Source organism: Tenebrio molitor, chromosome 1 (assembly GCF_963966145.1).
Source record: "Tenebrio molitor chromosome 1, icTenMoli1.1, whole genome shotgun sequence".
In the NCBI taxonomy this organism is placed as follows: domain Eukaryota; kingdom Metazoa; phylum Arthropoda; class Insecta; order Coleoptera; family Tenebrionidae; genus Tenebrio; species Tenebrio molitor.
In genome coordinates this window covers 45549000-45574533 of record NC_091046.1, presented here as the reverse complement: position 1 = coordinate 45574533, position 25534 = coordinate 45549000, and the positions used below count along the sequence as shown (strand labels likewise).

Here is a 25534-nt window from a genome sequence, read left to right as displayed (position 1 = left end):
ATCAAACAAATCAACTTTCCGGTGTGCGTTGCTTGATTTTTGTTGAAGATCACCAAGATTATCTTTCAGTTCTCCATGAATCGCGTTAACGAAGAGTACTTTGAGCAAAGGTAAATAAAGAGGGTAAAATAAGAGGCGTGTGAACTGTTTCAGGTTTTATTGTTGTTGCAAAAAGTGTAATCACTTGTTGAGTCATCTTGCGCAACTTGTTTCATAGAAATTTGTCGGAAAATTGAAAACCACACAGTTTCAAGGCTGAAATTGCCGAAAATATTGTAAAAGGTTTCGATTAAAATAGAATAAATATTTTGTGAAGTGGGCTATGACATGTTCTGTTATGTTGGCACCGTTGCATCAATTGTTGACATTTTGACAATGGAGTGTTGTGTTTGTTTAATTCTTGAGAAATTTTCGTCTCTCTGGTAAGTTTTACAATTTTAAAAGAGAAAAAATGAACTCTTCAATAATTTTTTACTAACATCATGACAGAAGTAGAAAATTCATGCTCTGAGTCGAACAGGAGCAAATTGAATGCGGTGAAAACATCGCATAATGTTTTTGGTTGAAAATCACCAAGATTATTTTTCACTTCTCCATAAATTGCAAATTTGTTTCGTTTTGTCGGAACATTGAAAATAACACACTTTTAGGCTAAAATCGTGAACTGTTTCGATAAAAATAAAATAAACATTTTTTGAAGTCGGCTGTGACGTGTCAGTTAGGTTGGCATCGATTGTTGACATTTAACAATCGAGTGCTTGTTTAATTTCTGAAAAGTATCGAATCGTGAATTTGGTGAGTTTTTCAACTTGAAGAAAGGAAAAATTAATCCCGTTTAGATATATTTTACCAACATCATTGCAGAAACCGTAGAGATTCATATAATTTGTTTTCTAATCGAGTCGGGCACAAGAAAATTGAATGCGGTGAAAATTCGATTAGTTCGTCGTTTAGCCGTTGGCGCTGTGTCCTGTCGTATGAGCAGGTGTGCGGATATAGGTTAGAATATTTCCCGGAGCTAAAATAAGTAAGATGCGAATCCCAAGTTACATTACCTTATCGAAGACGCAAAGTAACGACGCACCGACCAGATAATGACCTAATCGAATTTCCAGATTTCGTGTGGTTTCATTACGATTACTCAAAGAGGTTTGACCTTTTAACATTGACACTTGTATTTGTCAAAGTTTAAAAGTCATCCTGTTAAGACTATGCTGCAAAGTAAACTTATCTTTCGAGTAAATATGTTGTAGAAATTCATAATAGCCTTGGTGTACTTCTCTTCCTGTAAATAACAAGAGCTTGCAACAATAAACTGACAAGCTGTTATTGACGGTGTGTTCACGTGTACAGGAATTTTTAGACCTTAGGTGTTTACTATCGTGCGATCTCGTAAAAGCCCCCAGGACTAGAAAAACTTTATTAAACTTCTTAGATCCAATAATCAACAAAGTGTAGATGATATCACCGATAGTCGTACATCGCGCAAGACTCATTTCTTGCTATCCATAATGTTTGGCCAGATCAGGTGTGACAACTTTCCGCGACGAGATCAAATCATTATGCAAAGAGTATGCAGTAGGCACCTTAATCATTTTAATTTGGCCAAGCTAGGAGCGTCACTTTCCTACAATAGCCTATCCACTGACTTATCATCCGTTCCCATCTTCATTTAGTTAATAGTTAGTTTTGTTTATGTTCACATTCATCTTTTGATATTCAAATCGTATAATTATTCCGTCGTCTAGTGCCATTAGCTATTATTATTTCAACAATTAAGGCCGATAAGTGCCCGAGGTGTGACGTTTAGGACACCTGTATATGGAAATAATTGCGTTTCGGCAACCAACAAAATAAATAATTAAGACGCCGCGTCACAGTAATAACAATATCAGGTGCAATATTTTATTTGTTGAAGAATTGTCTACCCGATTAAAATCGGACGGGCCAGTTTGTTCCAATCTGTATGATAATTCCACCGTCTAATTTTACTAACAGATTCCACTTTTAATTGACACTGCGTCCAGGCCGCACGATTAGCATCGCATCTTCGGGTGAAAGTCTCGATGACTCGAGGCTCGTTAAAAACTATCAAACCGACATATGGGTATCACGATCGTTATGTGTTAATTTGGTGATAATTGATTTCACAACGGTGTGCGTTTTATGGGTTTTGCAGAGAGTTTGGAAAAAACACCACATCCAGGGTCCACTTTGTATTATAATTGCTCGTACGGGTAGAGTAAGGGAAGTATTTTCCAAAAATGTTTAGTTTATACAAAAGTACAAACAATAAAAATGTCTTCTATGGCTGTTAAAAACTGTACTCATGGGATTGTCGCACTCGCCTCCAGCTCGTGTGGTCATACTTCCCCTTTTAATAAAATACTACTTTATGCACTTGTCGAAGCCTTGTTCCTTCTTTCTACTTCATCCCTCAAATGCTCGATTGGATCAATATCAGGACTTGGCGATGGCAAGATATGAGGAATTATTAGAAATCGATGATTCCTGGACAATGTTCGCCGAATGTTTCAATTGAAAATAATCGTTGGAATACTTTATTTACTCGCTGTACCTGGTGTATGTTTATTGGTAATTCCGTGGATTCGCCTCGACGGCGACCTTCCTTCTCGCATTGTCCACGACTTTCGATTATTATCGCATCGGCCCCCGGGGAATTTTTATGTAGATCCGGTAAAAATCGTAATTTTTAGATTTAGCCGTTCAAGTCCGTTCAAATAATCCCAGTTAAGTGATACCTCGGGGTTCCGACAATTTTTCGAAACTCCGTAGTATAACAGGGCGTTAACTCCCCGACCGCTGGCGGCCTAAAACATAAATATATATTTCAATGTGCGGCCCTCCCGCCACAAATTCGGCGATAAATTGCCGCCTTGAAAAAATACTACGTTGGGAATTTATTTTTCGGCCGAAAATATGAAAACCCACTGTTTAATTGAAATGACCGATAATTTCCATCGAGCGGGATCGTTCAACCGGAGCAGCGACTCCGGCCTTATGTACACAAGATGCAATTAAACGTTCGCCACATTAAACGTAATTATTGGCGACTTTGCACATAAATCTGATATAATGACGCGCTCTGTGGTTACCAAACACAAGAGACGCCCGGTCGCGAGATCAATCGGACTTTTAGTGTATGCAACGAGTGCGGTGGGGCACGGGCGGCGAAACGGCCGCGTCGAAGGGGGCTTCTAATTTAAAATTGAAGGAAACAGACAAATAAGAATTCCACAAAAAGTTAGCAGCTCAAGTGTTTGTTTAAAAGATCTATTATAGTTTTGTAATTTTATTTGTAGGTCGTAAAATTTTATTGTACGTTAAGTTAAAGAATGGTTGTATTGTACATTTTGTACATTTGTATTGTAGGGCAAATGACCCGCGCCGCTTTCCAAACTTTTCCAACCCAATCATTGTTAATTGCTTATAATATGCAATAAAATTGTACGACCTACAAAGAAAATGACGAAAGTATACAGCGGTATATGGTATATGGCGGTCATCCTACCTTGAGGTTGCTCAACTGTGATTAGTCAGGTTTCGGATGTCTTTTCTCGTTTATCGCTTCAGATAGGACTTTTTTCGTTAAAATTATAACATTTACCCAAATAGGTATACTCCTTTTTTTTTCTTTGGGGAGGCAGCTCTGGGACAGCCTCCATTTACGATTTCGTGAATATGCAACTGGCACAACACGGGCACACTTGGAGCTAAAATGCCTGGGATTAAAGAGTTCCAAGTGAGAAAGCGAACGACGTTTTTTTGGATGACTCCGGGGGCCCCCAGCCGGCGCCCATGCCCGCGTTATTGGTATCCTCTTCCAGACAATGCGCCCACACGTGAGCCATATATCATATCACCGTCAGTTTTGCGAACGGGCGGTACGCCTGTTTATATTTTATCGGTACTGGAGGGCCCCGCGGCCATCCTGGAAATTATGTAGCACGGAACGAGGTCGGCCGGATTCGCCCGCAGCCCCTAATAGCAACCCTGGAGCGCCCGGAGCGACGGCGGAGTCACCCACCGATGGCGTCGATCCACGTTGAATAATCGCTGCGGATCCAATACACATTCTGGATGGACGTTTTCGACGATCCTTCCCGCGGTGGCCGCATAAAAATCGCGCTGTTTGCTCGAATTAATTCGACGGGAACGTTTGCTCGTCAAACACCGAATGCCGGCTAAATAGACGTGCGGTTGTGTGTTGTACGGTGAGAGTGTCGGAGATGAGTGTTTGCATTGTGTTGGAAAATGTCGACAAATTTGACTTGTTTTCAAACTGTTTGCAATACTAATAACAGCATTTGAAGAACGGCGAACCATAATCCCGGACGAGTGCTGAATCGACGAGAAGGAAAACGAACAATGCAAGACCGACGAGAGGGTTGTCGAGACACAGAATGTTAAGTGCAACAGGCATTGAAATAAAACAATGAAGCATTGCTCCTCGAGTTTCTGAAATACTTATTTGTGCACACACGGCGGTCAGAATCATGATGTCTGAGGGAAGCTGCATGAAACTACTTAATTATTAGTTGATCGGAGAAGCTAAGCAACTCTGCGAGTGGCTAATATTTGGATGGGTGGTCCCCGGGAAAATGTGAAATATGTATGTACGTGTTGTAGACTTGTTAAGAGTTTAATAATAATTCGCTACGCCACTGGAAACGGAGGTTGTATTTGGAGCGAGGAGTAATTATTGCAGGGGTGGAGAGTGCGCCCCCGATGGGAGGAATTTGAATTCGCATTTGATATTTTCAGAAAAGGAGCCCCATTGTGGAGGCACGGCAATTTGTAAGAGCGACTGTTCCAGTTTAAGTGGCCGCCGCATGCAAAAGAGTACCCCCGTGGCTGTTTGCGGCGAAGGGAGTGATCCCTCCGTCCTCCATAAAACGAAAGCACGAAATAAATCCTGGCGTATACCTCAGAGCAGTTGTAAAATAAAAACGAATCACCCACCTTCATGGCCTGCCCTATTAGTTAGTACATCCACGGAGCACCATACCAGCCCGGGGCTCTATTCATTCCGACGTGTCCCCAGGAGATCTCCGAAACTCATATAACGCAGACGTGGAAGTAGATCCTCGTACATGGAGAGCTGGAATATACGCGACGTAGCTTGGTCCTTAAACGAATTCACCTGCACAGTGCTAATGCGGTACTCGTTATGCCTTGTTGTGTGGCAAACTCGATTTGCATAATGAGCTTTGAACTGAGCTTTGGAGGCGAGCTGTTTTCTGGAATCCTCGCAGCTACGGAGCCTCCGGTGCAAAAATGTTTCTCGCCGGGAAAGCCGTGCATGCCATCGAGAGTAAATAACTATCACAATTGGAGTCGATCGCCGAAAGGACGACGGCTTTTTGGTTTTTTTCCGGAGCTCCGGGACATCCTTGCTACAACGAACTGCGTGCATTTATCGGCGTATTTGCAAAGCAACTAGCGCAGGAAAAACCGCATCGGTTTTCGCTTCTTTTGTCCGGAGGTGTACCACCCATGCGACCTCCGAAGGATTGTTCGCCACCGTCGTCGGATTTTTTCAGGTTTAATTGAAAAATTGCGAATTAATGGAGTCGGCCAAATTAGGTTTAGCAAAAAGTTGTTTAAATCGCTGTCGAAGGTCGCAGTCGTCCCTCCAGGCGCATCAAACCGAAGCCGCCCCCGGGAGTACATCTCTCGAGACGGGAACCGACTTAATTAAAATATTTTTTATGCTTTTCATGTACGGTTTCTCTTCGGGTCCAATTAAAATTATTTTCATTGTTATTACATTTGGGGGTTTTGTAACGGGGAAAAGGTTCTCAGATGTGATCGTCAAACCTGGAGGTATGTTTGAGCTTTGAAGGGGCACGTAATGATGGTCTCTCGTTGTCGACCTCAAAGTGCGTTCGCTTAAAAAAAATCGGACGAGTACGGTACAGGTTTACATTTTATTAACGTGGCTCGGTCCACCTCTGATGGAGGGCCAAGTCTAGGTAATTTGGCACCCGAGGCAACGTAAAAATACCATCTTTTTGATACCTTTTCATCTCGAACTATAATTTTAACGAACAAGAACTTTTATCTGCTGTTGTCAGTATCTTAGATACGAGGGTAACCTATTATCCCTCGCAAGAAGAAAAAACTAGGAATCGTATTCCTGAACATAATCTCACATAACATCGGTGTTCATTTAATTTTCTCCTCAAAATTGGCGTTGAAGAGTCGATTGTGAAGTATTCGTAAGACAACGGCAAGTGTGCTTACTCTGATGGTGTAATCTAAGAAAGTAAAAGTTAAATTTCAAAATGTTGCTTTCTAGAGATGAAGAGAATCCACCTGCTAAGTAAAATGATACATATTTATACATCTGGAATGCCATTTCCTGGCTTAGGCTACACCTCAGGCACTGAACATGTTTCAAAACATGTTTCTCATGACACAATTAGTTTTTTTTTAAGAAACCTCAAAAATTACACATAAATAATACAACCATAATCGAATAAAAAGTATGTTAATAACAAATTTTTTAACATTATAGAACTAAAAATATCAAAAATTCCTTTTTGCAAATACAACAGTGGGCAAAGGGACTATACATTCAATTTTACGAATTATTTTATTGATTACTTAAGTCAATGAATAACTTTATTACAATTTAGTCGTTTTTGTAAAGAATGTTTAATATTTTTCGTCATCTAGAAACGGTAAAAACAGATATGTATGAAGAATTGGTTTTCAAATTTTCCTGATTTAAAACCAACAGAAAACACGTGGAGTAATAGTTAATCTTATTTCAGGCCACAAAAAGTTGTTTTAATCATTTTTATGTTCGACTGCGACAAATATAGATGGTTTATGACGTTATTTTGAGGCTATAAACTACCACTTTATCGGACTAGTCCGATAAACAAGACGGTAAGGTAAATTTCTAGTTAATCGCCAACTAGATTTAAATTTTTGGTTGATTGCGTTTGGAATTTGTGCTGTTAGATGTCGCTGTGCAAAAATACGTAGCGACACGGCTTATTGTTGGTTCATGAGTGTAAAAAAAATTGTAAAATGAAAAAATGTGGTTTCTTTTGTGCAAATTTTAAAAATAGGTGACTTTTAATTTTGTTTATTTTTTATTATTCCAAATAATAAATACTACTATAATAAATAAAGTCGCAAACCTGCTGTCATTCTACATTTACCTCATAGATGTCACTGTTATTTTTTTGTAATTTGAACAAATAATGCAGTCGAACATAAAATATTGTATGCAACTCGTCCATAATGATGCTTTAATAGTCCAATAAAGCATCATTATGGACTTGTTACATAAATAGCTATTATTACCCAAGATGAAGTGTTATGATAAGAATCTTTTTTTTAAATAATTTAATATTTTTGAATACATACATTCAATTTTAGAAGTTATACATATTTTAAAATTACATCTATTTTTCACCATTTACAAACAAAAAATGAATAAACATGTTACGCGTTGGCCTTTACAGTTTCCCAATAAATAAACTTTATTTTTGTTTCCACAGAACACAATCACACAAGTAATAATGAAAATTAAATTTTTAATAAATCAAATTGTTCTTGCAAAGAGTTCAACGCATAAAACCACAACAAAATTGAAATCAATAGATTCTTTTGTTGATTTTTTGTAATACCATGTTGTTAATTAATGTTTTCATGTTATTATTGTGCTATTTTTTATTCACGCTTTGTCAAATCTCTTCGCCTTGTACGTAATTCTATAAAATTCAAAAAATAAAATTTAAAAATGTTTACCCACACTGTAAAACAGATAGGTAGTTGTTTTTATAAACATGTCCGTTTAAATTAAAATAATATACTCTATCCAATACCTCATATACATATAATAAGACAATAACTATGGTGATTTTAAACAAATAAAGTGGCATATAACTCACTAGTGATCTAAAAGCCGTATAAGTCACTAGTGATCTAAAAACTATGTACCTACTTAAAAACAATGAAATATTTTTGTGACAGAGTTTTGCTTTGTTTAAACACAATTTTTTACTGTGGTAATCGGAATCTCAAGCTTGAACTGAATCTTATATCGTTAATTAAATTAATTTGTCAAATAAACATATCACAATTGTCATCATTTTTCAACGATATTCTGGAGGTGTTTTCAACTCGTGGTTTACTTGTTTTTTCGCGTGACTTATATGCCTTTTAACACACTAGTACCATAAATAATTATTATTTTAGAATTTGGGGAACCTTATTTGACACTTTAGTACACTTTTTGCAACTTGAGCATAAAGCAAATTTTTTACGGGTGTGTTGTTACAGCTTCCAAAAATAGTGTTTCATGGACATGTCGAACGAGGCTCTATCACGCGTGAAAAGTCCAAAAAACCACAAAATCCGCAAGGTTTTGAAACGATTGGTTCTGCGCGATCGATGCTTCTCCAATTTAGCATTATTTCCGGCCTTGTGTGCATCGGCGGTCTGGTGATGCAACGTCACGACAATAAACTGCAAATTACACGTGATGGAGCGCGTTCAGAGCTGTAATAATCTCGCAATCCTTCGACGGGCATTACAACACGACATGCGATAGGTGTCGGAGACGCGGGCCGAAGAAGAGCGTCCAAGGACGGAGTCCGGGTCGCACCATCGTGCTGGGGAAACCTCTCGGGGTACGATCCCATGAGACGGACGGATGGAGAATGGAATTCGAAGTTGGCTCGGGGCGATTTCGACCGACATAATACAAGGACACCCTACGGGAAGCATATTTTACAGCACACCCAGTCTGCCCGCGGTGATCTCGCCCACAGCCCGCAGCGGACACGGTGTTTGTATAATGTACAAATTATTCTGCCTACCTCTTCGGCTGGACGGATCATCGCCGTCCAATCCCACAGACCGATTTTTATGGCGGGGCCTCTTCAAGCCACCCGGAGAAAGGACGCCGGCTCCGGAGGATCGGGAAAGTCGCAGGTAAAGTTTTTTTGTTTCTTTTATTGCGGCGCCGAATGACCGTCAGCGAAGGAAACGGGAAAAGGCGGGACGGTTTACGGTTTTTTTTTGCTTCCGTATACCAATCAGGCGGGGTCTTTAATTGCGACAAAAAATTCAACAATGCGATACGGTTCGGCAGAAGGATGATAAAATTTCTTTGTGGGATCAGACGAAAAACAAATTTCTGTGCGCCCAAAAGAACAGTTGCTGCGTATGCAGAATGATTCGTTTCAATGTTTCAATTTTTTAACAGAGTAAAAACTGACATTTTTCCCAAGGTTTTGTAGATTTTGGTATATTTTTTACCTGGTATTAAAGCTATAATAGTGTTGTTACTGTGGAGTAAAGCGTGGTATTTATTGAGGTCCTGAAGTAACAAACTCTGGCCCTTTATTACCGCATCAGAAATATGAAGTAAGAGCATTAGTGTCGTTGAAAATTATTGCAAATGAAAGAGTATTTGGATGTTCTTTGTAGTTTTTCATTAACTCCTCTAAGAAAGAATGGACATAACGTTGAATTCTGTCCAAAACTCTTTTAAAAGTTCTCAGAGAAAAAGCATTAGAAGAAATACTTTTCTTAAATGTAAAGTGTCTTTGTGATTAAGTGTGTAGGATCTGGTTCTGGTGATGATTGAGGTCAACGCAAGGTAAGTGCCGTCTTTCGGTAGTACTTCCGGTTTTTGATTTGCAAGAAACTATGATTTTTGACCGAGTAAAAAAATCATCAAGTCTAAAGAAAACAAAGGTGTAGTTTTGAAAGAAGTTCAGCCAAATTATAATTCTAATTATTATAAAAAAATAAAATAAAAAAATACACCGCAATTAACTGACAATTGAATAATAGTTATTTACACAATTAGTGGGATAAAACCAAATTTACAGTATATAGGAAAATTTTCATTTCCCGTTTTTTTCGCAACTAACTACTTCATCTAGGTTGCCCGTGCGATATTTTTCTATTTTGCGTTTATAACAAAGCTATTACAGTACTCAAAATAGTGCATTGCTGATTTGAGTGCTGTAATAGACCAGTACAATTTACATTTTTAAGGTTGGTAACTTTCAATATCAAACATCAAACGCCAAATCACGCTAAACAAACGATGTACATAACAATAAGCTCAAATTGAACTTTCAAATGTTCCGCTGTAACATTTGTGGTACCAACCACCATAAAATACCCCACATTTTAAAGCTGCCATTTTTCGTTTAAAAAGGGCATTAAAGGCGCAAAATAGAACAAAAAGCCTATGATATTTCGTTTATACGGCATTTTGTAGCATTTACTCCTTCATGGCATTCCTCGCAAGCTCGTCGTGCTCTAAACCCTTGCCTGTTACAAAATATACGTGTCTCAGAAATAAATACATACTATCGCGGCCAAAATACATTGGTCGTCACTTTTTGACACTTCAATTGTGTCAATTTTGAAAATGAGAATGTCAGATTTAGCGACAAAACATGCAAGAAGTTTTAAAAATCAGACAAATGGCATAGAACGAGGTTTTAATTAATAAAAAATAGAAAATAAATAAATAAAAACTATAAACACAATATTTTGTCATTGCTCATGTTCACAAATTGTAGATCTTACATTTGACAAGAATTTCATCATTCATGTGTGACAATTTCAATAAAGCATAATTTAGAATGATTTTTTTATATGACAGAAAAATGATGTCCAAAATTTAATGATCGCAATAGTACATTAATTTTAACCAGTGACAGGTCTCGTCAAGAACAACAAAAATGTTATGTATCATTTTTTCGACACAATTACAGTGACCGTGAAATACTACTTTTGTGTAAAATCAACGCAACACGTGTTTTTAGAATAAAGTTTTTTCGCCCTGCGGCCGAGGTGTAGATAAGAAGATTAAATTTTTAGTTAGTTTTGTTCGACTCCTCAAGGCAGGTGTTTACGTGTTGATTCTGTGATTTAAGCAAAAATTTTATTAAAATAGCACGTTTATTTTCGAATAGTGAATACATAGATATTGTGTAGTGTGTGGTGAAACGTGCGGGAGTGTTCATCGAGTCCAGAGATTTTCCGTGTGACTTCTTCTTGTGGGGGTACTTGGGTACATGAAGGACTTGGTACATTCGGTCTTGTCTTGTCTTTTGGATGGTTAGTAAACAACTAAACGGAGGTGAGTGACATTTTATTTTTTAAATAAATATAATCATTAAAGAACGGGTGAAAAATGCTGCCACAAACTTTCGCAATAACACAGGAATGTTAGAAAGAGTAGAAGAAAATCCTTAAGTATTGTATTGACAATAACGGCGGTCACTTTAAACACTTCTTGTAATGATTACTTGATGAGAATTTTTACAGATTAATACACGAATTTTAGGAGACAATAATAATTTGGCATCATTTTAGGTATGGGCGATTCATTGGGTCAGCTTAAAATATTTACTTATTATTAAAATTGTTTTCATTTAACATCTACAATATGATTCCCTTTTTTCTTCTCCACCCTTATCATGTAGGTAGGTCACAGCAACGGTCGCAATAATTAACCGCTGTGCTTAAGTTAACAAAAAACAAGTGAAAGTTTTCTTGCATTTGTTTTTTGTTCATCGCTTATCGGCATCGCCCATAGGTGGGTAACGAAATTTGTATCAAATCTTTCAATAATTTTAATTGGATAACGTCAAGGCTAGGAAAAAAACATATTCAAATATATTGTTGCTATTAACGAGTTCTATTACCAGATAAAATTAATGTACTTATTTCTGAGACACGTAATGTATTCTTATTAGACGACTCGTATCATATAATATACTATTACCGCACGCCGTGCGATGTAGTAAATACAGGATTTTTTTTAATTATGTAAGAAGACATCAAATGTAAACGATTACATCACAATTTTTGCAATCGCATAAATTAATTCCTAAATAATAATTGATGATCATGTGGGATTTTTTGGTGACGGTTTTCCCTAAGAAAATATTTCAATAAATCAAATAAAAAGAGACTGTGGTCAGCTTTGCGTACGCTGTTTTGTAAAACTACAGATTAATATGCAAAAATTACATAAAAATTCACTGCTTTGTTCTGTCTCTCAACTAAACAGCAACCACAACGTACACAATCGCCTTGACTAATTTTTTTCTTATTTTAAACAATATTTGTCCCGACCTTTCTTTTGAATAGCGATTCTTTTGTACGAAGAAATTTTTCTACATTTCTTCATCTCCCTAGTATTACCGTTGCAGTATTACCACCCACACGTTCAATAATGTTTCTGATTGAAATTCCATCTTCCCTCATTCCATCAACCTGACCTCGCTCCAAGTCAATTGGCAATCTTGGAATTTTTGTGAAAGTCTATTAAATAAAAAGGGAGGAAAACATTTTTCGTGTTTTAGACAAAATATTCTTCCCAGATTTTCATCGTTTATTTAATGTATCGTTTTTTTATTATTATGTCAACAAGTGTGGAAGTACCATATACAGGGGTGTTTATTAAAATATGTAGGTACGGTCGGTGGACAAATAAAACTGGGACACTTAAAATTTAATCTGTGTAAATCAGACCATTGAATTGTCAATATATTTGTCAGTGTCTATATACCTAATATGTCATACCAAAGTTAACCTATTTGTGATAAAGCCGTAATTAAACGATGCAAATTTGTAAATTTTGACTTATGTGATTGTCATTTTTGTCCCAGTTTTATTTGTCCATCGACTGTACTTACTTACCTGCATTTGTTTCAATAAGTGACAGAATTCGTGAAACTAGATCAAATTTTAAAAATGTTTTTTTTAGAAATTGTTAAATATGTACTATTAAATACATATCTACTTAATATTACCTTCGGAGTGCCCCATTTGCTGCTGCCGCTCATAATGTGTACAGTTTTTGTTTTAAAATATTTAACAGACATTTAAAGCCAATTTGTTGATTTTGAAACATAATTAAAGCCGTTACGTGTTTACCGGAGCCAGTCGAGGCAACGAAATTGTTTTAGCAATTTTCCGTTGCAATAAAAAGCTTAATGGAGCGACCGACTTGTGTAAAAAAAAACTGCATCGAAACTGATAAATGTTGCATAAGGAATACCTCGGCGCCCCATCCCGTTAATTAACAATCGTTGGGGCGTCGTTTTTCCATTTTAGTTCGGCGGATTATCCAATTTCAATAGACCCATTTTCCAGTTAATTGTTCGTTGTAATTCCGAACGCCTTGAGGGACAGGTCGACCAAGCAAGGGGTATTTTCGCAGCGCTACAACCGCATCTTGTTCTGACACGAGGCTTCGAAAAATTACGAACTGAACGTTGCCTCGCAGGCAGTTCAAAAATAATGTTACATTAATTTCGCGAACTGAATTAAAGTTTCGATTAAAACTTCACGTGAACACCAGAGCGGTCAAATTAACAGAATTAATTTTGTTGTTTGATCGGGGGGTTGTGGAAGAGTGCTCGATGTTGACAAGGAAAATGCGAGCACGGATTATGCAAAACAGGGCCATGCGCGGTGAGATGTTGAGTCATTTTGACAGCGTGCGTCAGGCCGTTACGTGGGTTGAAAACTTATTTATGTACGTTTTCCTGCGTAGCAACTTGTTCGAATGGCGTTGGGGTGAACGGGGGTGGCAGACGAATCGAAAAGCGATCAGAGAGGTCTTTGAAAAGTCACAAAAAGACTGATTCTTTATAAAATGAAACAACAATTTATTTGAATCCCAAAACAATGCATTTGTACTTTTAAAGGGGACAATAATAAGGCCAATCAGCTACTAAACATAAACAACTTAAGTACTGTATATACAGATCCACAGTACCTACAGCTTGGAAAGAGTACCTGGATTGCTTCATCGTTACGTTATGTATACACAACAAAAGAACTAAAACGTTGAGACAAGTAGTAGTGAAGACACTTTAGTAATAAAAATAGATATGGTTATTCGTTATTATTACAAAATAATTCCTATAAAATGTTCTGTAAGACACACAAGTATTTACAATAAACAAAACTAGAATCAAATAATCAATTTATTATATTAAATATTATTTCTATAACAAAAATTATATATATCTATATCCATAGTTAGATTAAAAAACAATTATACAACTAATTACAAATTATTAACATGACGTTCTTAAAATATTTTCTTATAAAGAAAATTCACATCATTATAGAAAATCTACAATATATTTACACCCTTACATATCTGTAGAAAAAACTACGATATTTTTTCTTCCATTTCTTATTTTTTTTTCTGAGACTATCAACAAAAAAGTATGTGTAAAACAACTTTTTATGACTAAGTAGGAAAATATGAAGCTTGCATTGCGCAGTCTCTAATATTTTTCTTTTTGACATTTATTATATAAAAGTGTGTCTGAAAGTTTTGATACAAAACATTTCCTCTGAAAAGTTTTATGAATCGCTGAAAACAATGCAATTTTGTTCTTTCAAGCTACAAATAAATCGACAATTGACGGGTATCAATCAATAAACAACTTCTTCAAGGAATAATATACAAAGAAAAGTGCTAAAGTAGTAATCGATAAAAAATATTGTTTACATGATCTCTTAACTGATAAAATGAAAAATTGATAGATCAATAAATAACAATAACAGAAGATGAGACTAAAGAAAACAGCTTCAGGGCACCCACATTGTCTCTGAATATCACAACACTGACGAGAAGCGAGCATCACTTGAGATATGATTTGTATAAAAGTTTACTTTTGCATAGGTCCTTCTCGGTTTCGAACAAAAACTGTAAGTCTCGCAACGTCACTTTCTTCATCCGCTGTCTCAACGGCATCTGTCCCCTCAGCCCGCTGTTGAATCCTCCGGCGTTCGCCTTAGAAAAATAAAAAAAAAATATAGAAATCACACGGGAATCTGACGCCAGTCGCGCGACTCTCACCTGTGACGAACTCGAATGTGCGTCGCCGTCAAGTCTGGGTTTTTTCCGAGGTCCTATGGCTTGTAAGGCTGTCGCGTTGGCTTCCCTCTGTCTCAATTCCTCCATCTCGACCCTTTGCATTTCTTTCGCTTTGGCCTTGAGTTTGGCCTGCTCGGGGTCCTCCGTTTTCGACCGACTCTTCGCCGCCCTCAACAGCATCTCCCTCTCCAGTTCTTCGTGCCTCTTCCTCTCGGCGCGGTCCATGTCCTCCAGGAATTTCAGCTGACCTGAAGATGATCGAAATTGGCAAAAATTCGACAACAAATCAGATTTTTAGCATAACATTTTGACTCGTCGTTCGTTTTATTTGAAGTGACAGCCAGGACTGCCAATCGGACAGCCCTGACAACATTATTTTCGAGACAATATTGCGTGAGATACCTTTGACGTCGTTCGTGATTTCGTATCGTTGGTCGGTTTTGACGATTTCCAGTCTATGTTCGGTGATGATGGCCAATTTCTCGATCAGATTCTTGAGGCGTTCCTGCGCCGCGTGCGAGATGCACGCAGCGACATCCGCGCTCGGTTCTTCAAGGCCGTGTTTCATCACTATCTGTCTAATCTTCTGTTGTAAAGGTCCCATTGAACACATGATTTCCTCTTTGCACGATCTGATTTGTGTGCCGACGAATTCCGTCGAACCCAAAATCTTCTGAGTTTCTTCAGCGAGATTCACACCCCCCATGGCGGCCACGTCGTTGATGTCGTCGTCGCCGGTGTACGCCGACGAGAACGACTTCTTCTCCTTTTCTTTGGTGGTAGGTCGTGAAACTATCGAAGGCACTGCGGGTTTGATTCCTTGGAGCTTCACCGACGTCATCGGACTTTTACTCTGTCAAAAGCGACAACTCTGTCATTTGCGTTCGAAACTTCGCCGCTCCAGCCCGAAGGCACAACTCCAAACGCTCGACCGATACGTCAATTCCCGGTTTGGGGAGTTGTGCGTTCGTCTGGGGCGCCGACCGGGCGACCGTCTACCTGTAACGGTTGTCTTATGTTAACTCCCGCTCTGACTTGGTTGCTGGGATACACCGGATGGAGAGCTGGAGGTTGTGAATTCGACACAATGACGTTGCCCGACGAGTTCGGCTGTCGTATCGTCGTCATCATTCTGGGTGATTGTTGTGCAGCACCTCGCAACGGAGCCACCAGTCGTTGCTGGAGTACCTGGCCTGGTCTGACCACCGTGGCGCCGGGCGTTACTATCCTCACTTGGTTGGAAGCCAGGCCGGGTCGCACCTGGGTCTGTACTGTCGGCGTGCCGCTTGCTACGGAGAAAACTATGCTGGCGGGTGGAGGACGGATCCCATCTATCGTCAGTTCTTTCGTTACCAGCGAGTGACGCAGCAGGGGGAGGCTTTTCTGAAATTTCGTAATTCCACGTCAACGTTTCAACTTTGTAATCTTATTCGCAGAAAATACTTTTAATGAATATAATTATTATGCTCCAGACTTTGTATTACATAAAAAGTTTAAAATTTAACGCCTCCAATCTTCCAATAATGTATTTAGCATGTAATCAGCTCACTAGAAACATCTCTCGTATACGTAACTTCATAAAATGTAATCGTAACAAATTCCTTAAAAAAGTGTTCGGCGCTCCATTACTCATTAACCGTTTGACTTACTGAAGACGTTTTCATTGAGCTTTATTCTACAGGGTTATTCTAAATGATTGTAGTCGAAGTAGGCGTGAAAACTGAATGTAAAATTTATGGTTGCCGCTCCACATAAAAAAATCATCAAAATGATGTGTTAAATTGGGTGCAAAACAACTCAATATTTTTAAAATTGATTGTAGCACAACTCAATATTTCTGGATTCAATAGTTAATTTAACAAAAATAAATAAATTCCTCATCACCGCACTTTTCACCTAAAAAATGACAGTGACAGCGACACAACTGACAGTTCACATGAAAGCGGCAAAAACGTAATAACATGGGCATGGCCTACTTCGACTACAATCATTTAGAATAACCATGTATTTGCAATGCGTGCAAGAAAGCACAGTTAAAAACGTGACAATTACAACAACCAACTTATGGAAAAAGTCTTTCCCATTTTGGAACGTGCGAAATTTGAAACATACATAATTCTAATTTTTTTTAGATTTTCGTGGACGTTTTTCCATGCGGTTTTTTTGGGTTACAGTGGGAAAAAATGTACTGGGTGACAATTTAACTCTTCGGTGACGATTCTACGTCCAGTAATAGCTCTGGTGAAGTCTGAAGACTTCGCAATCTCATAATTCCTTTTTTTCTAGGGAAAAAAACCTCTTCAAACGACTCGTTTTTATGTAAAAAGTGATCTTAAACAGTACGATTAATTTCTTCTACACCCTTTTCTTCTACTGAAAAATGTTATATTTCTGCCATCATTGCAGGATTAAATCAGTTTACGTTAGTGATTTGGTTCCAGTTTTGCAAAAGTTTTGAATGCGGTTGCGAATACGCTGTTCTTTTGTTTCATCGGCAATGACCGAAACTTTGAGTTTTCAATCTGAAATAACCAGCAACAAATTAAAAGTCTGACGACACAAGGTTCACCAAATATTCCAAATTGAAGATTTCTAATAGGATTAACGTCTACGATAATTTTTCCATACATTTTTAATGTAAATTGGTCCTCATATTAATTGAAATTAATCCTAGCGATGAATTTTTCTCTTCAAAGTAATTTTGAAGAATCTAAACTGGTCCTTTTTCTACTATTACAGAAAAAAATACTGTATCTTTTGTTTTGTTAATTCAGAACTCGTAGAACTTATGATTTCAAGCTTTCCAAATATGGTTGCCGACATACTCAATAAATTTACCCGTTGTGATGCCTCATTTAATATTTAAAGTTGCTATTACGTCTTGCGGAACCGAAGAGAAAACAATTCATTCAAAAATTGTGCAAATTTGGAACTAGTTCTTGCAGCTAATTTTACAAATTATGTCATATAAATAAAAAAAATCATTTTCATCTCAAATTAACTAAATATATTCTCAACAACTTAAACTTTTGCCTTTTCTCTCTCGGCAGGAGATTTGACTGGCCCGCATGACTCACTTAAATCTTTCGTTTTGTTTAACCCAAAGCTCGTAGTGAATACGACTTCAAAAGATCAAGTGCTAATCAAGCTTTTCAAACATGTTGTCGACCAGTCAATAATTTTGGCAGTATATTGAATAACTGTTAAGAAAATCCGTAAATTCTCAAGCGTGTTGTCATAACGCATCATCGCGTATCTACAGCAACGACTTAATTAGTTTCTTGAACGTCTGCAACCAAACATCGGTATTTTAAGACGGGATCACCTCTGACATCAAACTCGTCTGTTTAAACACTTCTTTTATCAAACAAAAACATTGCAATTATTGTAAATAATGAGTCATGACTTTCGGAAAATGAGTTTCGATCGAAAATCACCTTTAGAAATCCGATTAGGCACGGTTGTGGCGATGCATTCAACAATCTCTCCAGCTTGTCGCAGAAATCTTCCGGTTCAACTTTCATGTCGATCAGTTCTTGTATAAGAGTCCTTACGCTACGTTCGACCGCCTTCGGTTCTTTACTCGATAATTCTAAAAGGTTTGCTAGGAACTTACGGCACTTTTCTTTGGTATTGTCATTAGCGGGTCTCTGAAAGAAGACAGAACAATCACAAAACCTCCACCGGCAACGTTCAACCCCGTACCTGAACAGTCGTCACAGTCTGTACCGTCTGACCTTGAGTTGTGACCGTCGTCGTAGCACCGGCCACCGCCGGACTCGTCGCCACCGAGCTCGTTGGCGCCTAAAAACCACCCCGATTACCAAAACGAAAAAACATCAAACATTTACCACACTCACGGCAGCGACCGTCTGCATGCGCAACGTCACCGGCTGAGGTCCAGGCGTCGACGTCGCTGTGATATTGGCGGCGGCTGGGGGCGGTCCCACCCTCAACAGTTGATACTGTCCGTTTTCAGTCTTGAGAAGCAAATGACCTTGTTGGCCGGGTTGCAAACCGTGAAATGCTTGTAACGTTAATTGCTAAAACATCAACAGATTTTTAGTCTGAAAGGTAGAAAGATGGTTGTGACAAGACCTACAAAACAAACGACTACACAAAACAAGCACAAACTAACGAAATTCAACAAAACTGAATAATTTCAAGGAAAATTGTTTTGTTGTCGACAACAATGCGCCGAAAATACTTCATCTCCAGTGTTAACGGTCACTGCAACGTTACTCTATTCTAAGTCTACAAGGCTTAAGTCTATTCTACCGGCTCGACAATCAGACTACTTCGGAAAGAACTGAGACTCGGATGTTAGTACAAATCGAGAAATCTTAGTTAGTAAGAGTTCCACAGTTAGTTGTTTTTATACAGTACGACCAGCAAATGTGTACACCAGTTATCAAACAAAACAATTCTTCAAAATAACTAATTACTCAACAAAACTAGAAGAGAATTGACATTTTCATTGTACGGCTTCACCTCCAGGTGAGATGGTTTGTTTTCGGATGAGCGAATTAATAAATGTGATGTGTGGAGTGATTGGTGAAGCTGTACGACGGAAATGGCACCAAACATGAAATTTTGCAGTAGAATGGGAGGGTCTGCGAGGACCGAAAGCGTTAGTTCTAGCTCAGCTAAACTGAATCCCAATATCGACATCAGATTCATTGTCATTCACGACACGACAGACCAAAACACAAGAATTACTCTTCAAGTCAATACACGACGACTGAGTGAAGCGGAGATTTTAATTAGGGCCAAAATGGAGGCTCCATCTCCATCATTACTTAAATACTGACTCAGTAACTTGAACTCAATTTCTTCTTAAGCTTTTCAGGTCAACTATTATGTTAACTTTATAAGAATTTGTATCTCTAGATCTGAAGATATAGATTTTTTCCTAATAAAAAATAATTCTTTCGAGTCATGTTTTGTTTTGAAGAAAATTGAATAAGATATTTACTAAGACAATATGGCAACATTCATACTCTATAAACTATTCTTGTTTCAAAACCACGACACGAAAAGGTTAACCACTCAGTCTCGGTGACTAAAAAATTAATGTCTCAGATGTTTCAACCAATGAGGTGAAGCAATAAAAGTAAATAAATAAAAAATTCCCATGTAGGTTAGCAACAGTCTTGTTGCTACATACGTTGGATCAACCATCAGAGTGATGTTATAACCAATCTCAAAGTATCAAAGCGTTAATTTCAGTATCTGCAACATGGAAGTCATTCTTTGGTAATTAAAAATGAGAAAAAAAATTCTTACTTAAATACTGACTCATCATTAAAAAAGCAATTCGGTAACTTCAGATGCATCTATTTATTGTTTTGAAAGAATGAATCGGAATTTGGTTTGACCATATGGCAACATCAATAAAAAATAATTTATCAATGATATTCCAGTATCGTTATTTGAGTTGTTGTCGTTTCAAAACTCTGACAAGAAAAGGTTAAATTGTTAGTCTCGGTGACTGAAAAATTACTACTGTCTTTGAAGTGTTTATTTCATGTTTCGACTCGTTATTATGTATAGTAGTGTTACGATTCTGGTGAACCTCGTCTGTTACAAAAAAAAAAAAAAAAAAATCGCATCAGAATAATTAATTAATTGCAGCAGTAAAGTGTAAACAAGACTCAAAGATGTTGAAGTAAGAACGTAATTAATACTCGGACCAGAGATGTCGCCACTAAAACGGAATAAAAAATACGATGATCACGTGACTGTCATGTTTGTAATTGTACCACAAAGAAATGCGTAACTATTTATGTAAGTTTCTGAATAAATGAAACAGTAAAAGTTACAGAATTGCCAAATTCAACAAACAAAAAAGACTTATGTTTTCAACCAATGAGGTGAAACAATAAAAGTAAATAAACAAAAAAATTCCTTTGTAGGTTAGTAACAGTCTTGTTGCTAATTGGTGTTGCTAAATGCGTCGGATCAACCACTATGATGTTATAACCAATATGGAAATGGCCGCATTTTAGCATGTGGGGAGTTAGATTCGGTACCTACAACATGAGAGAGAGTCATTGTTTGGTAATTTTTGTAATGCTGTGCGTTTTGGTGGTCACATGATGACAAACAATTGATTCTGAAGAATCCGTGAGAGTTTGAGGTTTTGTTTTGGTCGCGGGGTGTCGACAGAGAGCCTTGTCGTGTTAGGCGAACTGTCCGAAAGAAGGAACAAGCATACCCTCCCATTCGCCTGTTGTTTATCTTTGTGTACACCGACTTACTGGAGCTCCTGGCCGGGCCCCGACAATCTGTGGTGCACTGAGCACGACACGTGCCGGCTGTCCTTTCTGCTGCTGTGCGGGAACGCCAGGCCGTACATTGACAACCTGGAGGTTGGAAAGGATGTTTGGGGACTGAGTACTGGGGCTACCTACGTTGTTAGCTGGCGGCACCGACGTGGTGACGTTCATGGGGACGGTGACCAGTCCAGGGGCGGCAGCGGCGCTCGTCTTGATCACGAGCGTGGGTTGCTTGCCGGGGGCGGCCTGGGGCAGCGTGACGGTGCCGTTGGGCGGCAGGGCGACCCGCGCGTTGGGCAGCAGGGCCCCCGCGCCGGCCATCGCCTGCGAGTAGACGATCTTGACGGGGGCGGCGTCCGCGGCGGCGGTGGTGGCCTTCGCGTCCGAGATCGAGTCGCCGTTCGCGACGGTCCCGTGTTTCGGGGGGACGACGGTCCCGCCGTTCGAGATTGCACTGTTCACGTGGTTCTGCGTTGCGGCGACGGCGGCGCCCGACGACGACGTCACCAGCTGGTTCTCCAGGGAGCCCACTATTGCACTCACGGCCGATTCGTCCACATCCGTACTCAGAGCTTCCTCGAGAAACTTAGCTGACGCCATTTTCCGAGACCCAACTGTAAACTGATGTGCGCATGCGCCCTACATAAACATGATCACGCCAACGGCTGCGCCGTTGACTGTCGACGGGGCAGATGCAGAAAGGCATATGAAACAAAACGCGGAATCGCGCCACTATTAACCACTCAACATGTCCCTCATCCGGATCGCGTCCTCCGACTTGGTACACCTTTTCGTCGGGGGCGAGTTTTATTGCGACATCACCGCCAACCGTTCAGTTTCGTTTACATCGCGGAGTGGATCGCACCGATACCGTTTCTGCTAAGTCATCTGACACGTCACCCGCAACCGCCAAATTTGAATTTTCGCAAATTCATTCGGCCCCTACTTTCGAAAAACACAGAAAACAACCCCGAAATTACACCGCCGACCACATCCTCCTCTTCGATCGACACTTTCAACGCCGACAGACCTGCTCCAACGGTGGCCCCATTTTCCCAAACTCGACAACGTAACACGTCACATTTTTAACCCAATACCAACGTCCAACTTTCATCAAAAACCTGCTCCTTACGCGTCATACGCAATACATTTTTATTAAACACAGATTGCAAAACCTCCACACCAGCAACACTCTTATCCGACTTGCACAGCAATCATAACCTGTCTTCCGTCACGCCCCATTCTCTCTCTCTGCATACTCATCAATTTCTTTATCAAAACACCACAATCTTTTTCAACATAATTTATTGTAATATACTGGATACAAAAGGTGCTCTGAATGTACACAGTAGTCGCACGGGGTGAATAAGTCCTGTAACAGATTTACAACATACTTTTATTTACAGGTACTAAACATTAACGGTAATAAAAAATTAAAAATCTAAGACCTGGTGAATGTAAACATTGTAAAATGAATGAGTAACATTTCAGTATAGTAGGCATCCTTGAAACATTTAAAATTATGCACGGCAATAGCCTTGTTACAATTTACACATCAGAGTAAAGATTTAAGTGTTACAGAGAGTGAAACATCTCATTTACAATAATCTACATATAACGTTGCGACATATGATTCAGTAATTCTTGTAGTGTTTCAAAGTATACAGGGCAACCGTGGATTTTCTATTGCCGAAAGCAAAGTAGCCGCTGTTGGGCGAAAAATTGACTACATTGATGTGACCCATTTTGGATTGGAACGGTGGAAAGTTGCTGAAAACTGCACCAGAAGCTAGATGGAACAGTTTGATAGAATTCTTTATTTCGGCGGACGTCAACGCCAGAATTTCCGAAGTCGAGTTGAACTTCAAATCTGTTATGCTCGTGGTCAGGTTCATGATGGTCTTCCTAGGTTTGGGTAGTTTGTTGCGTAGTACGTCTTCGACGTCGTACAAGTTGACCACACCTTGCGCCGAGCCAGCAGCTAGAAATTGATTAGACGATGCGACTGCCAACGTGGTCCCTTGGAGGCAGCCTTCGTCGGTGAACCTGTGGACCACTCGCCTCATGTTCATGTTCCAAATCGTAACCTCTCCGCAATCACTATGTCCATACAATAAATTCCCCTGGGGATTGAACGTCAAAGCTGTGACTTGCGAGTTTTGTTTCAATGTTGCGACTCGCTCTTTCGATGCAGCCGCTAATAAGTGTACTTCGCCCCATTTTCCCGCCGCCGCTATAAAATTTGAGTCTGGGGAAACTGCGAATTTGTTGAAGCGGCTCAGCCCGGGGGGTAACGGTATTCTTGTTGACTTGGCGGCCATCAAGTCGTAACTATAAATGTGTGAATGTCTAGATCCTAGAATTGCTTCGTTACCGTTCTGGATAAATTTTGCACAAAATATGGGGAAATTCTGGAAGATGACGCTGTGCAATTTGTTATTTGTCTTGCCGTCGACTGCATACAGAGTGGCGATTCCGTTGTGTCCAGCTACTAGAGCTGCACGCGCTGTCGGGTGAAACTCGACTGCGTTGACGTACGGACCCTCACTGTAAGTTTCACTGTTCAAATCCTTCACTTTCTTGAATTCAAGTATGCCAGAAGTCAGATTAGCTCTCGTGGTTTTTCTGATGAAGCCGCAACTCTGCAAAATCTCGTCGTCCGAGTCAGAATCGTGACTCTTGTGTTTTCCTAGTGATGCCCACGACGGTGTTCCCACAATCGACTCAAACTTGTTTTGGAGCAACGACGAGTACTTATTTTTGCGATCGTTGATGCCGCCGGATGGTAGTTTACGCCCCTGCGCGTCCAAAGCGTGGCCCACCTCGATCCCGTCGTCATCTTCGTCGTACCAGGCCGGGCTGCGCTCTTTCGTTTCACTGTCTTCGCTGTCCTCGCCGACTCCGGAGTCGACGTTCGAACATGACGCCCCCACTTCTTGTTCGGCTTCTTCGAGGCTCTTGAGGAAGCTGGAGGAGCCCCCGAAGAGGATCTTGTTGAGTAGTTCTTCTTCGGCTTGCGCCTCTTCGTCGAAAGGGCGGAATTTGTTTTTGGGGGCGACCACCTCGTATTCTACGTCTTTACTCACGTTCTCGTGGCGTCGTTTTCTGTTCTGTTTCGGCATTTTGGTGTAGGGGCTTAATTTTGGAAAGAAACGAGACGAATCGGCACAACTACAACTGTCAACAGCACCAACGTGTGTAGGGTTTTTGCTCTGCGGTGTGTTACTGTGTTGGCAGCTCTAGCGACGCAGCGCAGCACTAGCGCAACAACGCAAGGTTACCAAACTAATTTTACTTTTTGAATTTTAAACTGAAAACATTTTAAGAGTTGCAAGAAAACAGTTATGCAATGTTACACACCACTTTACTTAATAAAAACGATAGATTCAGTTTAAATATTTTACAGGAGAGACAATTCATACGTAGTTTTTGTCAAATTTGACCACAACTGGAGCATGATAGATAAATTTGAACATTTTCAATACTTTCAATATCTTTTTACTAAAAAAACGCATTAATGTTTTTTATCTGCTTTCTGCTACAAATTATTTTGTTTAAAAGTGTGTATTGCATCTACACCTGATAGTCCCATTGACTTCAAGACTCACTCATTTCGTTGGCTTTGACATTTCACCATATTACCTACTTGATTCAAAATGTTGAAAAGTTTGTGATGAGGTGAAGTTCTATTCAATTTTAGTTCCAAGGCTGTTTTCTGGTGTTGTGAGTATTATAAACTATTTCAAGTTTATCTGTAACATTCAGTACTTAACTTCAGCTAGTTTTCCACCCGCGAAACTCTTTTTTTGGTAACAATTTTAGTCCCGGCATCATCGGTAAGATTTCCATCTGTTACATAATTTGATATTACTTTTTTACTCTTAGCTTATAATAAACAAATACATTAGGCCCAGAAACCCCACTGATCGTGTTTGGTATAACTAAAAAAAAAAAATCTGTGATTGATGTTAGTTGTTAACCGCGTCATTTGTCGCGTATCCCTTCATTTCTTTTTAAATCCAAAAAATAAACATCATTACAGGCACTCACAGAAGCACTTTATCGATGAAAACTACATTTTTATTGACAAAATATTAAAATTTGTTAAATGTGCCCCCCACATTTAACGGATTGTCCGCTTGACTGCAAGACTCATTTTACTGACGTTGACATTTCGCTACCTACTTGATTCAAAAAGTTACAAAATTTATGACGCCTCAAGTTTATTTCAATTTTGTTCCAGAGTTCTTTTTCGCCATCGTGAGGAGTTGCAAACGGTGGTAAGTTTATTTTTAATAATTCATTCTTAACATTAATTATTATAATAATCTTTGCGAAA

At 39.1% G+C, this 25534-nt stretch overlaps 2 protein-coding genes and 1 long non-coding RNA gene across 7 annotated transcripts in view; 1 reads left to right on the top strand and 2 right to left on the bottom strand.

Moving 5' to 3' along the window:
- Positions 1–7906: 7906 nt before the first annotated feature.
- The window catches only part of LOC138138207 (uncharacterized), a 112493-nt gene continuing 94865 nt past the window's right edge, over positions 7907–25534 (top strand). For 2 of the 3 annotated variants that reach the window (XR_011161985.1, XR_011161984.1), the window contains exons 1-2: positions 7907–8976; positions 25439–25475. This is a non-coding gene — a long non-coding RNA (uncharacterized lncRNA). Of the gene's footprint in view, positions 8977–24828; positions 24919–25438; positions 25476–25534 lie in introns of those variants that run through there. The other variant, XR_011161986.1, reaches the window with a different exon arrangement.
- Taf4 (TBP-associated factor 4) lies at positions 13999–22315 on the bottom strand. Of its 3 annotated transcripts, XM_069057419.1 has the most exons (9): positions 21331–22314; positions 21178–21282; positions 18778–18960; positions 18623–18721; positions 18355–18567; positions 15917–16300; positions 15320–15770; positions 14900–15165; positions 13999–14833 (listed from the first exon to the last, which is right to left on the bottom strand). In XM_069057419.1, the coding sequence occupies exons 1-9, from the start codon at positions 21793–21795 to the stop codon at positions 14681–14683; spliced, it is 2319 nt and encodes a 772-aa protein (XP_068913520.1). In that variant the 5' UTR covers positions 21796–22314; the 3' UTR covers positions 13999–14680. The 3 variants fall into 3 exon arrangements, with proteins under 3 accessions (XP_068913520.1, XP_068913514.1, XP_068913526.1); XM_069057413.1 differs by having other exon boundaries at positions 21178–22315; XM_069057425.1 differs by lacking the exon at positions 21178–21282 and having other exon boundaries at positions 21331–22305.
- wcd (U3 small nucleolar RNA-associated protein 18 homolog wicked) lies at positions 22484–24414 on the bottom strand. The gene has a single exon (XM_069057573.1). The coding sequence runs from the start codon at positions 24315–24317 to the stop codon at positions 22830–22832; it is 1488 nt and encodes a 495-aa protein (XP_068913674.1). The 5' UTR covers positions 24318–24414; the 3' UTR covers positions 22484–22829.

What these genes read in the sequence shown, in the direction of transcription:
- Taf4 (XM_069057413.1), bottom strand. Translation starts at nt 21,795, where the DNA reads ATGGCGTCAGCTAAGTTTCTCGAGGAAGCTCTGAGTACGGATGTGGAC. An exon ending in GCATGCAGACGGTCGCTGCC is followed by an intron (nt 18,722 to 18,777) that starts GTGAGTGTGGTA and finishes GGTGGTTTTTAG; the next exon opens with GCGCCAACGAGCTCGGTGGC. An exon ending in ACATAAGACAACCGTTACAG is followed by an intron (nt 15,771 to 15,916) that starts GTAGACGGTCGC and finishes CGCTTTTGACAG; the next exon opens with AGTAAAAGTCCGATGACGTC.
- wcd (XM_069057573.1), bottom strand. Translation starts at nt 24,317, where the DNA reads ATGCCGAAACAGAACAGAAAACGACGCCACGAGAACGTGAGTAAAGAC.